Below are 11,853 nucleotides of genomic sequence, written 5' to 3'. Positions count from 1 at the left end.
GTGGTGCGTGCCTGTAATCCCAGCTACTCGGGAGGCTGAGGCAGGAGAATTGCTTGAACCCGGGAGGCGGAGGTTGCAGTGAGCTGAGATCGCACCATCGCACTCCAGCCTGGGCAACAGAGCGAGACAGCATCTCAAAAAAAAAAAAAAGTATTCTGGAGCAACAGTTGGGGAACAGTGGAGAGATATTCAGGGAGGTGGGGAGTCTAGGTAGATGGATTAAAAATCGGAATGAAGGGAAAAGAAGGAAAGGAGAAATGGTACTAATCTGGATAGACACAATAGGGTATTCAAGAGGGGATGAAGAGGTGATTATCTCACTTGCATATCGAGCTCCTGGCTTTGAGGGTCTTGTAGGAAGAACCGGAATGCTTCCTCCCACACTGGGCAGTTGGTACTGTAGACAGCCTGGAGATGTGGAGGAGGGATTAAGGGTGTATACCACAGCACCACTCCTGTTTCTCCAGAAAACCTCTGCACATAACAGGCCTTCTAAAGGGGAAACCATTCCAAGAACAGGCCTCTCCCTGTCCCACCTGGCCCCTGACAAGGATGTCCTGGCCCTCACCTTGCTCTCCTGAGTCACATCCTGAATTGACAGTTGTACCATGGGGTTGGGTTCCTTGTTCCCCTTCTTCAGCTGTGGTGGGTACAATTCAGAGGTCACCATCTTGGGGGATTTGGTTTTGGTTTTGGTGAAGGAAGGTGGGATCGCATCAGAATCCTTTCCCTGAGATGGATCTGATCCCCTCCCTGGGACCCTTGTGTTACATGCTGATACTTCTGGAGCAAAGCAGGCAGTGACAATTGCATCCTCAGCAAGGCAGGGTTGGGGAATGCTACATCCAGGGCTCCTGTTCACCCAGCCAAACTCACAGGAAGATCCTGGGCCCGATCCAGGTAGACAACTAAGATGGCAGCTGATGGGGGCTCTGGTCGAGAGGAGACTCCCCGATTCCACTGTAGAACCTGGGGAGGGGTAGTAGTAGTCAGATCTTGGTCCCCATTCCAAGTCCCCTACATTTCCAGCTACCTACTTCTCCCCTGCCAGCTTCCTGTTTCCCATGTGGTGTACCTGCTCCAGTTTCTCTGCATCTGACAAAAGCGACAGCCATTCTAGCCTCAAGTGAACTTGGCCTTGCCCACCTTGTAGAGGGAACCACTAGAAGAAATTGAGATGTAGTAGAGATCAGATATCTGCTTAACTACTTCCCTACCAATGTAGCAACTACCATCTGCCCAAAGGGTGAGATCAGCCCCCACCTTCCTCTTCTCCCAACTTACATCATCCAGAACACCAGCCTGTAACACCTTCCCTACATCCAGCTTCATTCTGGGATGGGGAGAGGAGAGGGTAGTGAAAGGAAGAAAAGGGGAGTGTTGTAATTAGCAGCAGGTCAGTGGCCCTCCACTCACCCACCGAGAAATGACTGGCAGATCTCAGACTCCCTTATTCCTCTCAGGAGATATTCACCTGCATGTGTGAATGTGTGCATGGTAGGGGTTAGGGGTGGGGAGGTTAGGAAGGAAAATGATACATTATTCCCAGGCCCAGAAGGTGAGTATAATTACCTCCAGAACCTCGGTAGCATGGGCTCTATTATTATTATTTTTTATTATTATTTTTTCTTTAGAGACGGAGTCTCGCTCTGTCGCCCAGGCTGGAGTGCAGTGGCACGATCTTGGCTCACTGCAAGCTCTGCCTCCTGGGTTCACCCGCCATTCTCCTGCCTCAGCCTCCCAGGTAGCTGGGACTACAGGCGCCTGCCACCACGCCCGGCTAATTTTTGTATATTTAGTAGAAATGGGGTTTCACGGTGTTAGCCAGGATGGTCTTGATCTCCTGACCTCATGATCCGCAAGCCTTGGTCAACAAAAGTGCTGGGATTACAGGCGTGAGCCACCGCACCCGGCCAGCACGGGCTTTAGAATCCTAACAGGCAGAGTCTCACCTGCCCAGAAAGTCATCTTTATCTGGATCCTTGTCGAACACCTCCACTTCAATCTCCTGCCCTGGGACCTCGTGTACCATCACCTGGGGAACACAGAAGGCTGAGTGTCTCATGGGGCTGCAGCTGTGAGGATCATCTCATCAGCATCTTCTCTCACGGCCTCCTGGGGCTTCCCCATTTCACACAGCTGCTCAACTCTCCCACCTCGTAAGTCTCTCCCCACTGTGGGTTGAGTTCTTCATCAATGACACGACTGCAGAACGTCTGGGTGCCCAAACGCACAAGTGCGTACGGGTCTGACTTGCCCTCAATCAGGCCCTTCACATATTTGTCCTTGGAACTCAGCCCTCGAGCAGCCAGCAGGTGAATTCGAATAATGCCCTGGAGGAAGGAATCAGATGGTGAGAAACTAAGGACCCAGCAAGGGGTTCCTGAGAGAAGGATCTATCTAGTGGGGAAAAGGCCATACCCTGGGCAGAGGGGAACGCAATTGAGCCACATCTTGAAGGTCAGGCACAAGGGGCACCAGTAATCGATTGGGCAACACGAGGAAGGCAGCAATGGAGTCCATGATCATGGTGTCAGAGAGTGAGCTGAATGGGGGAGTAGAAAGCAATGGGTATGGCCTCAACTTCAATTTTCTCCTAACCCCAACTATGTTTCCCACACCTAAAGCTGTAAGAAAGTCCTTTTGTAAAAATCCTTTGTGCTACTCTTCTACCCTAATTCCCCACCTACTGCTCTCTCCCTTCTTCACTGCCATCCCCATTGCCTTTTGCAGTCTTCAGCCCTCTTCATTCCCTACGTGCTCCCTCAACCCGAAGAAAAATCACAGTATCAAACTTTCCAGGGGTATTTGTCTTCGCTCCCCAACTGAAGTTGAGGCTCCTAGAGGACACAAGCAGCATCTTTGACTGCTCTGTGTCCCTTAAACCCCCAACCCAGCACTGGAACACTCAGCAGATGCTCAGTAAGTCCTTGATACCTAAGTCCTGGGATATCCAGCAGGTTGGTCATCCCTGTCCAGTTGATGTCTAGGGTCTGCAGGGAAAGAGCAGGGGTCAGGACAGATCCTATGGGGTGTGGTCATACCCATCCAACAGTTGCCAGACCCCTCGGCCTTCTTGTCAATTCCCTTCTCATTCCGCATCGCTGGCTGCCCTCATCCTCCCAGTCCTCTCTGCTTCCCCTGCTTCCCCATACCCCTTCATTGTTTTCCCTTACCGGGCGTCGGATGAAGAACATCGACACAGCCCCCACAATGGGAAGGTCCCCAATGAGTGGCTCCAGAATCACCCGCAAGACACCATGTAGCTGAGGCAAGAAGAGAAAATCAAAGCCTTTCCCCAGAAAAGTCCCTCTTCTGTCCTCCCAGACTTTCTCAGCCTTGGTCTTTCCAACCTCACAGTTCCCCATATCCCATGAAACGTAGGACAAACATTCCCTATTATGTGGGCCCCCTGACATATGGCCTACCTGCATGCCCTTGACTCCTGCTTTGCAGAAGTATTTCTTCACTTCTACATCAATCTGCACATCACCTACATAGCTGGGGATTGGTAAAGAAGAGAACCAAGAGGGTTAGTCCTTGGCTGAAGTTGCGGGGAAGGGGAGTGAAGTAGCCTGGACTGACCAGGACACATTGAAGGGGAAGCAGTAAGAGTGGTGAGTGGTATTACCTGATGTTCAAGTCCAGCAGGATCTGCTCTTTTCTCTGACCTGGGTGAACCTTGACTCCAATGATGCGCAATGGCTAGGGAGAGAGAAAGTCCTGAGACAGGGGAGGGAAAGGGAGAAGTAGTACCTCAGTCTACTCCGGGTCACTCACCCTCCCTATCCCACCGCCTCACTTTTCCTCCTCCACACATACCTTTTCACCCAGTTCCACTCGTGTAAATGTAAATGTTTGCAGATGGGGGTTAGATCCCCTAACAGCCGGAGCCACAGTCTCAGCCAGAAGTTTCTCCATATACTGGCCCAGGAAGGGCCAGACCTGGGCCACAATCTGGGAGGAAAGAGAGATGGTCAGAGGAGAACCCAGTCTTCCCTCTCAAGGCAAGTTCCTTCAGAATCCCTACAGAGAGCACTGAGGGATGAGGGTGGGTCTGGCAAGAAGAAACAAATTCCCATTCTCCCCTCACGAAGACTAAAAATCAAATCAATCCTCACCTTATTGAGCCATTCAGCCTTTTCCACGTCTGGGAAGCTGACCTGGAGGTGGGGAAGGCAGAGACAGTGACGTGCACACCCTCGCCTCTGGTTTCCTACCAAGATGCTGGTGGTATACCACAGAGGAGAGGGAGTGTGTAAGTGTGACAGACTCCTCACACTCAGGGTGGATGAGGGGCTGGGATGCCCCAAAGGTTTATTCCTCACAGAATTTGGGGGCTGAGATCTCTCTAATAAGGGGAGCTGACACGGTAGAGGTCACATTGTTGCCCTGTGGGTAGCTCAGGGACGTGGTGAAATGACAGCTGCTGAGAGAGAGAGGAGCAGGAGGAGGAGAAGGGCACATTCTTTCTGGAGGGGGAGGCCCAGTCAAATCAAAGTTTCAGGGAATCCTGGGATTTAAAAAGTCCTGGTTCCAGGCTGGCCGCGGTAGCTCACATCTGTAATCTCAGCACTTTGGGAGGCCGAGGCTGGTGGATCACGAGGTCAGGAGTTCGACACCAGCCTGACCAGCATGGTGAAACCCCGTCTCTACAAAAAATACAAAATTCGCTGGGCATGGTGGTGCATGCCTGTAATCCCAGCTACCCAGGAGGCTGAGGCAGGAGAATCGCTTGAACCGGGGAGGTGGAGGTTGCAGTGAGCCAAGTTCGGGCCACTGCATTCCAGCCTGGCAACAGAGTGAGAGACTCTGTCTAAAAAAAAAAAAAAAAAAAAAAAAAAAAAAGTCCTGCCTTCTCAACTCCCTTCAGACTGGGCTTCTAGAGCAGGAAGGTGAAGAGGGAAGCAAGTCCTTCCTTGAGTCAGGGAGGGGCCAGAAGACCTAATTTCGCCTGGCTTTGTGGGTTTTTTGGGGTGTGTGTGTGTGCGTGTTTTTTTGTTTTTTGTTTTTTTTTCTTTTCCTCTATCTTTCTCTGTGTGACTCCTTTTAAGGGAAAGGACACCTGTGCTTTGTATTGGGGGTAGATTGGTTTCCATGATGACGAGGAGGAGACAAACACTTGCTGCCTAGGCTACAGGTCCCCTAGGGCCATTTCACCCTCTTTCTCCTCCCCTTTCCAGTCCAAGGCCTGGGAAGTTTGGCTGTGTCTGCCTAGTGTCAATTTTGACTCCTCTCTGCTACCATTCTCCCCCTAGACTGGCACCTCTGCTGGGAGGGGCCGGGTAACGGGCTTTGCCTCTGCAAGGCTAAAGAGAAGGCATCCGCCTCAGCACAGCAGACTCGGCCGCCGCAGAAATAAGGGTCTCTGCCCCAACGGAACAAGCGCAGCCCACAGTCCGGAAACGGGTGTGGCCGGCCGAGGGGGTGGGGGGGAGTGTGGGCCGCGGGCACTGCAGCAGCCGCACCACCTCCTCCCGTACCCCGCCCTCCCTCCAGCAGCCGCCTCTGCCGCGCTGCAGCCTGGCGGCTGGAGGCCTGAAGGTGGCTGCCCAAGGGTCGTCCAGGGGCCGGGGCTGGGTTCCAGCGGATACCCGGGGATAAAAGCGAGAAAAGAGAGAACCGTAAGGCCTTAAGTAGGTAAAAAGTCTCGAGGAGCATAGCAAAGACTAGGGAAACCTTTGACAGGTAACGGGACCAGGATTTCCAGGAGCAGCAAAGGCGCGAGTGGCACCAAAAGCAAGAGGGGCGTTGAAGATGGCTTGGCTAGGAGGGAGAGCTTCGTCTGAGACGGGGTCCCCAGATGTTATGACTGCTGTTGCTCAAGAGTAGAGGAAGAAGTCCTGATTCTGTGGAAGGATCCAGTCTGGGCGTGGGAAAGGGTGGGTGGGGAGAGTCAGCAGTCGGTCCCAAGAGTGGCGCGTCCAGCAGGCAGGCAGCTAGCGGGAAGAGAGGGGAAAGTCCGGGGCCCACTGTCCCCAGGCGGGGAGCTGACTCTAGGCATAAGGAGGAAAAGCCCCAGACGGAAGGAGTGGAAGGGGGCTATGCTGCACAGAGGACCAAGGGTGGTCGCTCACCCAGGCAGGTAGCTCTCGATGACTCATATAAAGAGTTTTCGCCGTGAGCTGCTCCTCGTCGTCCAGTAGCTGCCTCGCTGCTCGAAGGCTCCGTTCTTTCTCGTCGCGGATCCGGCGCCAGCCCAGGTAGAGGGCGAGGCCGAAGAGCACGAAACCCACGCTGAGTCCCACTGCCCCGGCCAAATACACCGGTATCAGCACCAGCAACCGCCTCCCGAACGAAGTCAGCACCGCCAGGGCGTCACCCGCCGCGCCAGGGCCAGCAGGTTGGCCTCCAGAACCTGGGTCTAGCTTTGCGTGAGCAGCGGGGGGCTGGTCAGTGGGGTCGGAGGGAGCAGAAGGCTGGTCCATGGGGCTGGGGCTGGGGCCCTCTCCTGGAGATCGCTCCATTGTGCCACCTCTGGGAGGATCCGCCCGACCCAGGGACTGGCTGGAGGTTGCCTAGTCCTGCGATCAGCTCCCCCCTCCAGTGGCAAAACGTGATCCCCGGGATGGAGGTGGGGGACTTCAAGCCACGCCCCTCCTTTCTGGCGATTTGGGTTGGTCCGCGCTGCACAGACCAAGGTGGAGTTAAAAGGTTGAAACTCCTCCCCTCTTCCGCGGGGAAGGCAGCGGGTTTCGGATAGGTAGGGCCTCCCTGATTGGGCCCGAAGGCCAAGATGGGAGGTCTCGGATGGCGGGAAAAGGAAGAAAGGGGCTCAGGGGCGGCATTGGATTGGTAATAAAGAGGAGAAGGCGTGGTGCACCATTTCAGGAGAGGCGGGACCAAGAGCTCCCCCACGTGGGATTGGAGTGCCTGTGGTATGACGTCATGGAGAGCCGCACCGCCAATTTCTTGGTTTTGGAGAAAGCCCAAGTTGCGAAGTTGAGGGGTTGTGGAGCGTCAGGATTTCCCTCTATTCATTCGGACGGTTTGGCAGGATTTGGTCTGGGATATGTATATATTCTTTTGCCGACTTTTAGTTTTCATACTCTAAGCACATTCCTTATCCTTCAGCTTTTTCCTGCCTGCCTTTACAAAAGGAAAGGATACGATCGTATATGGAATGAAAGTGTTTGAAGATTGACCCTGTCTATCCCGTCCCCAATCCCCTACCTTGTTTGTGTGGTGTAACGACTGACCCTGGAGAAAACTGGAGAGTCAGAGAATTACAGAGTTGAGATAATCCAGCCTTCAGGGAAAGTGGGGGAAAAAGCAGAGGAGTGAATAGAAAGTGAGGCTTTATTTCTTTTTGGAAATTTCCAAGAGTTAATAAGTCATCTCTATCATAGAGGATGGGTATAAGACTAGTTGGCTCCAAAAGGGAGGGAGGCAGCGCAAATTATTACATTTTCCAAGAATTTTCTGACCCTGAGGAACTTCTAGGACACTAAAATGAGGGATCAAGAGTGAGGGAAAGACAATTCCCTTTCACATTTGCCTGAGTTAGAAGGAAGGTTTGCCAGTCAGGTGCAGAACTAATGCAGTCCCACAGTGTACTGCGTAGGTTTAGGAAGGAAGAAGTGCAGGGTACACCGATGACTATTGTTACTAGTTAACTGGCCTTAGAGGTAGAGTGTTGTCCTGGGATCTAGGTACTAGGCTAACTGGACGTTGATGACGGAAGTGTTGGTCATAAGATGATTACCTTTTAATGCAGTATATGTGGGGCATATTATGCAAATCTGTCAGATGCAGCAGCAGAACTGGGGTTGATCATTGGGGAGAAACTAGCCATTTCTTAGAGGAAGTGTCTTACAGGATGAGGCCTGCAGCTGATAAATTTTATCTGGTTCTGCAGGGCACAGATTTCATCAGCCTGTGTTTACCAAAGCTGCTTAAAACCTGTCCCTGCCCAGCCTCTACCCCTTAAATTTTTTCACTTCCTTTTCTCTACTTCCCTAGGGCCAGTAGTATCTCAACTGCTTCACTCAGTTTGCAGAACTATTTAAGAAACAATATTCTCTCTCCTACATCCTCCATATTCTCAGAGGTGAGCAGGTAGAAAAGGAAACAAGGAACTTGGAGGAATTATGAGTGATCTGCTCACCAACTGATAAAGCAGAACTACAGCAGGAACATGGATGAAACTCCTGAGAGAGAAACCTCTCTATAAACTGAAATTTGCCAAGCACTGGAGTAGGGCAGGATGTTCCTGAGGGTGGGCGAATGGAGAGGATGACCTATGGATGTTCCTTTCCAAACTTCTCCCTTCCTCACCTCATCCAGAACATCAGAAATTATATAGGGGATAAAACTTCATCCTCAGGAAGGTCTTGTTCCAGCTGGGGCCCAGGAGCCACAGGATCAGCAGCTGCAATGCAGTTAGTTACCAACACAAGTAAACAGGGTGTGTCCCCGCCCACTGACAATTGTGCTGCCCAGGTGCCACCTGGTGGTGATAAGCAGTAAGTGGACAACAGGAAGGGATGGCCATTTGTTAGAGGAAGTGTCTTACAGCATGAGGCCTACAGGAGGAAACAGAATAAACTTCCTGGACTTGCAATCTGCATTTATATGTAAACCATAATCGCCTCCAAGAGGCAGAGGCAGAGGGTACTCTGATCTCAGCTCACAAAGATGGGAAGGGCAACAAGATTTGAGGAAATTCCTTCCGTATTCTTTATTCCTCAAGTTACTGCCAAGCCAGGCGCGGTGGCTCACCCTGTAATCCCAGCACTTCGGGAGGCCGAGGCAGGCGGATCACCTGAGGTCAGGAGTTCAAGACCAGCCTGGTCAACATGGCAAAACCCCCTCTACTGAAAATACAAAAATTAGCCAAGCATGGTGGCAGGTGCCTGTGATCCCAGATACTCTACTTGGGAGGCTGAGGCAGGAGAATCACTTGAACCCAAGAGGTGGAGGTTGCAGTGAGCCGAGATCATGCCACTGCACTCCAGCCTGGGCAACAGAGTGATACTCCATCTCAAAAAACAAACAAATAAAAAAACTGCCAAGTAATGATCCCTTTGTTGGATGGCTATATCATTAGAACTTTCTTATGTCAAGTCTGGAGTCAGACTGCCTGAATAGATTCCTGGCCCCATTCCTTACTTGCAGAACCCTGGGCAGGTTACTTTTTTTTTTTTTTTTTTTTGAGACGGAGTCTCGCTCTGCCGCCCAGGCTGGAGTGCAGTGGCCGGATCTCAGCTCACTGCAAGCTCCGCCTCCCGGGTTCACGCCATTCTCCTGCCTCAGCCTCCGGAGTAGCTGGGACTACAGGCGCCCGCCACCTCGCCCGGCTAGTTTTTTGTATTTTTTAGTAGAGACGGGGTTTCACCGTGTCAGCCAGGATGGTCTCGATCTCCTGACCTCGTGATCCGCCCGTCTCGGCCTCCCAAAGTGCTGGGATTACAGGCTTGAGCCACCGCGCCCGGCCTGGTTACTTTTTAAGCCTGCTTTCTCCTCTGTAAAATGGGTACAATAATAGTACCCATTGTGTCAACGAGACGTTGCATGTAAAGTGCCTAGCACAGAGCCTTGGCTTACATTAAGCAGTCAACAAATGTTAGCTGGCCGGGCGCGGTGGCCCACACCTGTAATCCCAGCACTTTGGGAGGCCGAGGCGGGCGGATCATGAGGTCAGGAGATTGAGACCATCCTGGCTAACACGGTGAAACCCCGTCTCTACTAAAAATACAAAAAAAAAAAAAAAAAAATTAGCCAGGCATGGTGGCGGGCGCCTGTAGTCCCAGCTACTTGGGAGGCTGAGGCAGAATGGCATGAACCGTGGAGGTGGAGCTTGCAGTGAGTGGAGATCGCGCCACTGCACTCCAGACTGGGTGACACAGTGAGACTCTGTCTCAAAAAAACAAAACAAAAAAAACAAAACAAAACAAAAAAAAAAACAAATGTTAGCCATTATTCCAGAACTCCCTTTTTATTTCCTATGTAGCAAACAGGACCTTCCTCCACTGGGCAGCCCTTCAAATATTTGTAGACTTCTATTTGAAGCTGTCTCTTGCCAGCCTTTTCTTTTTTCCAGCAAACCACACTGGTTTGTCAATGGCCCTCTTTAAAAATTACATTTAGAAGAACACACTACTAAGTGGTTATACTTAACGCAGAACATAGACTGCTGTATTTATAATCCATTACCAAGGTTCTACTGCCCTTATGGAGCCTCCTAGAAAGATGCCTAGAACATAGCATGCTCTTAATATTTATAAATGGACACATTGAGGGCTAAGATTCTATTTTTTTGCAGCCAACTGGAAGTCCCAGGTTGTTCTCATGTGAATTATTGCTCATATAGATCTCTAACATTGTTCCCCGACAAGCTCAAGATCTAAGCAAGTTTTTAGTGTGAGAGTGCTCCAGTGTTTTAGTCAATCCAAGTTACAGACACTTTGGATATTATTTAGCTCTTCCTGTGTTACTGTTGATAAATGGGCTTTTTATATGTTTACCCAAGTTGGGTTTTTTCTTTTTATAATAAAACACAGCCCTTGGGCTTATCACTAGAGAACAGAGATTTCACCAACATAAATGCCCTAACCAACACTAAGTACAAGTGTTCAGTTTGATTCCACCAAATGCTATTTTTTTAATCTTATTATTTTTTAACCAGAGCCATGTGAAAGGAAAAAATGCTACTATTAACTGACCCATAATTTTCCTCTTATCTGTGATGACTTAGCAGGTGAGAGGAAAGCAGCTCCTGTAATCTGGGAACTGGTCTGACACAGCCAGGCTTCAGAGCTGTTAGGGCTGACCTGGTGCTCACAGGTAGTACCTGTAAGCTATGTGTGTTTGTGTCCAAAAGTTCTCTTCTATTTGAGGTCAGGAGTTCTCTTGGACACAATCTCACAAAACACCAGCATCGGACAAGATCACTCAGTGACTGTGATGAAGTGAGACAAAAAACAAAATCACTTGAAAATTTTGTTTAAGCACAAAACAAGGTCAGTGTGCAAACCACAAAACAGCAAACATCCCCTTTCCCAGCTAGTGACTTCATCATCGACTGCAGCTTAGGTTCACTTGTCTGCCCTTCTTCTAGACAAGCTACCCAATCATAGAGTTATCCTTGCTTCCCTTAACAGCACCCAACCCATAAAAACACCCGCTTTCTTGAATCTTCCCCAAAATCACTTAACCAAATCTAAGTCCTCTAAGTCCTTCCTAACACCCTCATGCTGAGACACACCACGTATTCTCAATGGTGAGCCCTCCCCCTCACTGCAATGAGCATTAAACCCAACTTGCTCAATTACCAGGTGTATTCTTGGTGGTCTTTAGCTGGAGTAAATACATACAAGACATACAACATCTAAAGTTTCCAAATCTACCTCTTTGGAGATAACTTGGCAAGGAGGAAATACAGTCAGTCAGGATTTGACTGATAATTCATGTTGGTATCTATTGTTACATTCTTCTCTAAATGCTCGTAAGCCATCTCTTTTAATAGTCTAGAATTGCCGGGCACGGTGGTTCACACCTGTAATCCCAGCACTTTGGGAGACTGAGGCGGGTGGATCACGAGAGATCGATACCATTCTGGCCAACATGATGAAACCCCGTCTCTACTAAAAATAAAAAAATTAGCTGCACTTGGTGGCAGGTGCCTGTAGTCCCACCTACTCAGGAGGCTGACGCGAGAGAATCACTTGAACCCAGGAGGCGCATGTTGCAGCGAGCTGAGATTGTGCCACTACACTCCAGTCTTCTGGCAACTGAGCAAGACTCCATCTCAAAACAAAACAACAACAAAAAAAAACTTGTGCCCCAAAAAAACAACATTAAACTTATCAATGTGTTGCTTCTAAAATCCACAAACAATGTTAGCCCACTTTC

At 50.3% G+C, this 11,853-nt stretch overlaps 1 protein-coding gene across 1 annotated transcript; it reads right to left on the bottom strand.

Moving 5' to 3' along the window:
- Positions 1 to 312: 312 nt before the first annotated feature.
- Positions 313 to 6,732, bottom strand: ESYT1 (extended synaptotagmin 1). The gene is made up of 15 exons (XM_025401439.1): positions 6,078 to 6,732; positions 4,122 to 4,163; positions 3,823 to 3,957; positions 3,632 to 3,705; positions 3,429 to 3,501; positions 3,177 to 3,266; positions 2,938 to 2,993; positions 2,422 to 2,545; positions 2,157 to 2,333; positions 1,953 to 2,035; positions 1,285 to 1,333; positions 1,076 to 1,162; positions 877 to 969; positions 569 to 640; positions 313 to 408 (listed from the first exon to the last, which is right to left on the bottom strand). Exons 1-15 carry the CDS (start codon positions 6,465 to 6,467, stop codon positions 313 to 315), a joined length of 1,641 nt encoding a protein of 546 aa, XP_025257224.1. The 5' UTR covers positions 6,468 to 6,732.
- Between the last annotated feature and the right edge of the window lie 5,121 nt (positions 6,733 to 11,853).

This window comes from Theropithecus gelada, chromosome 11 (assembly GCF_003255815.1).
Source record: "Theropithecus gelada isolate Dixy chromosome 11, Tgel_1.0, whole genome shotgun sequence".
Taxonomy (NCBI): domain Eukaryota; kingdom Metazoa; phylum Chordata; class Mammalia; order Primates; family Cercopithecidae; genus Theropithecus; species Theropithecus gelada.
The sequence above is the reverse complement of the archived record's forward strand: the minus strand, read 5'-3'. Positions and strand labels throughout refer to the sequence as shown.

Bases quoted from the DNA above. Each gene is read 5' to 3' on its own strand.
- ESYT1 (XM_025401439.1), bottom strand. From the start codon at position 6,467: ATGGAGCGATCTCCAGGAGAGGGCCCCAGCCCCAGCCCCATGGACCAG. The intron at 2,546-2,937 runs GTATCAAGGACT...TCCCCCATTCAG, and splicing joins CTGGATATCCCAGGACTTAG to CTCACTCTCTGACACCATGA. The intron at 1,334-1,952 runs GTGAGACTCTGC...TCCCCATCCCAG, and splicing joins AAAGATGACTTTCTGGGCAG to AATGAAGCTGGATGTAGGGA.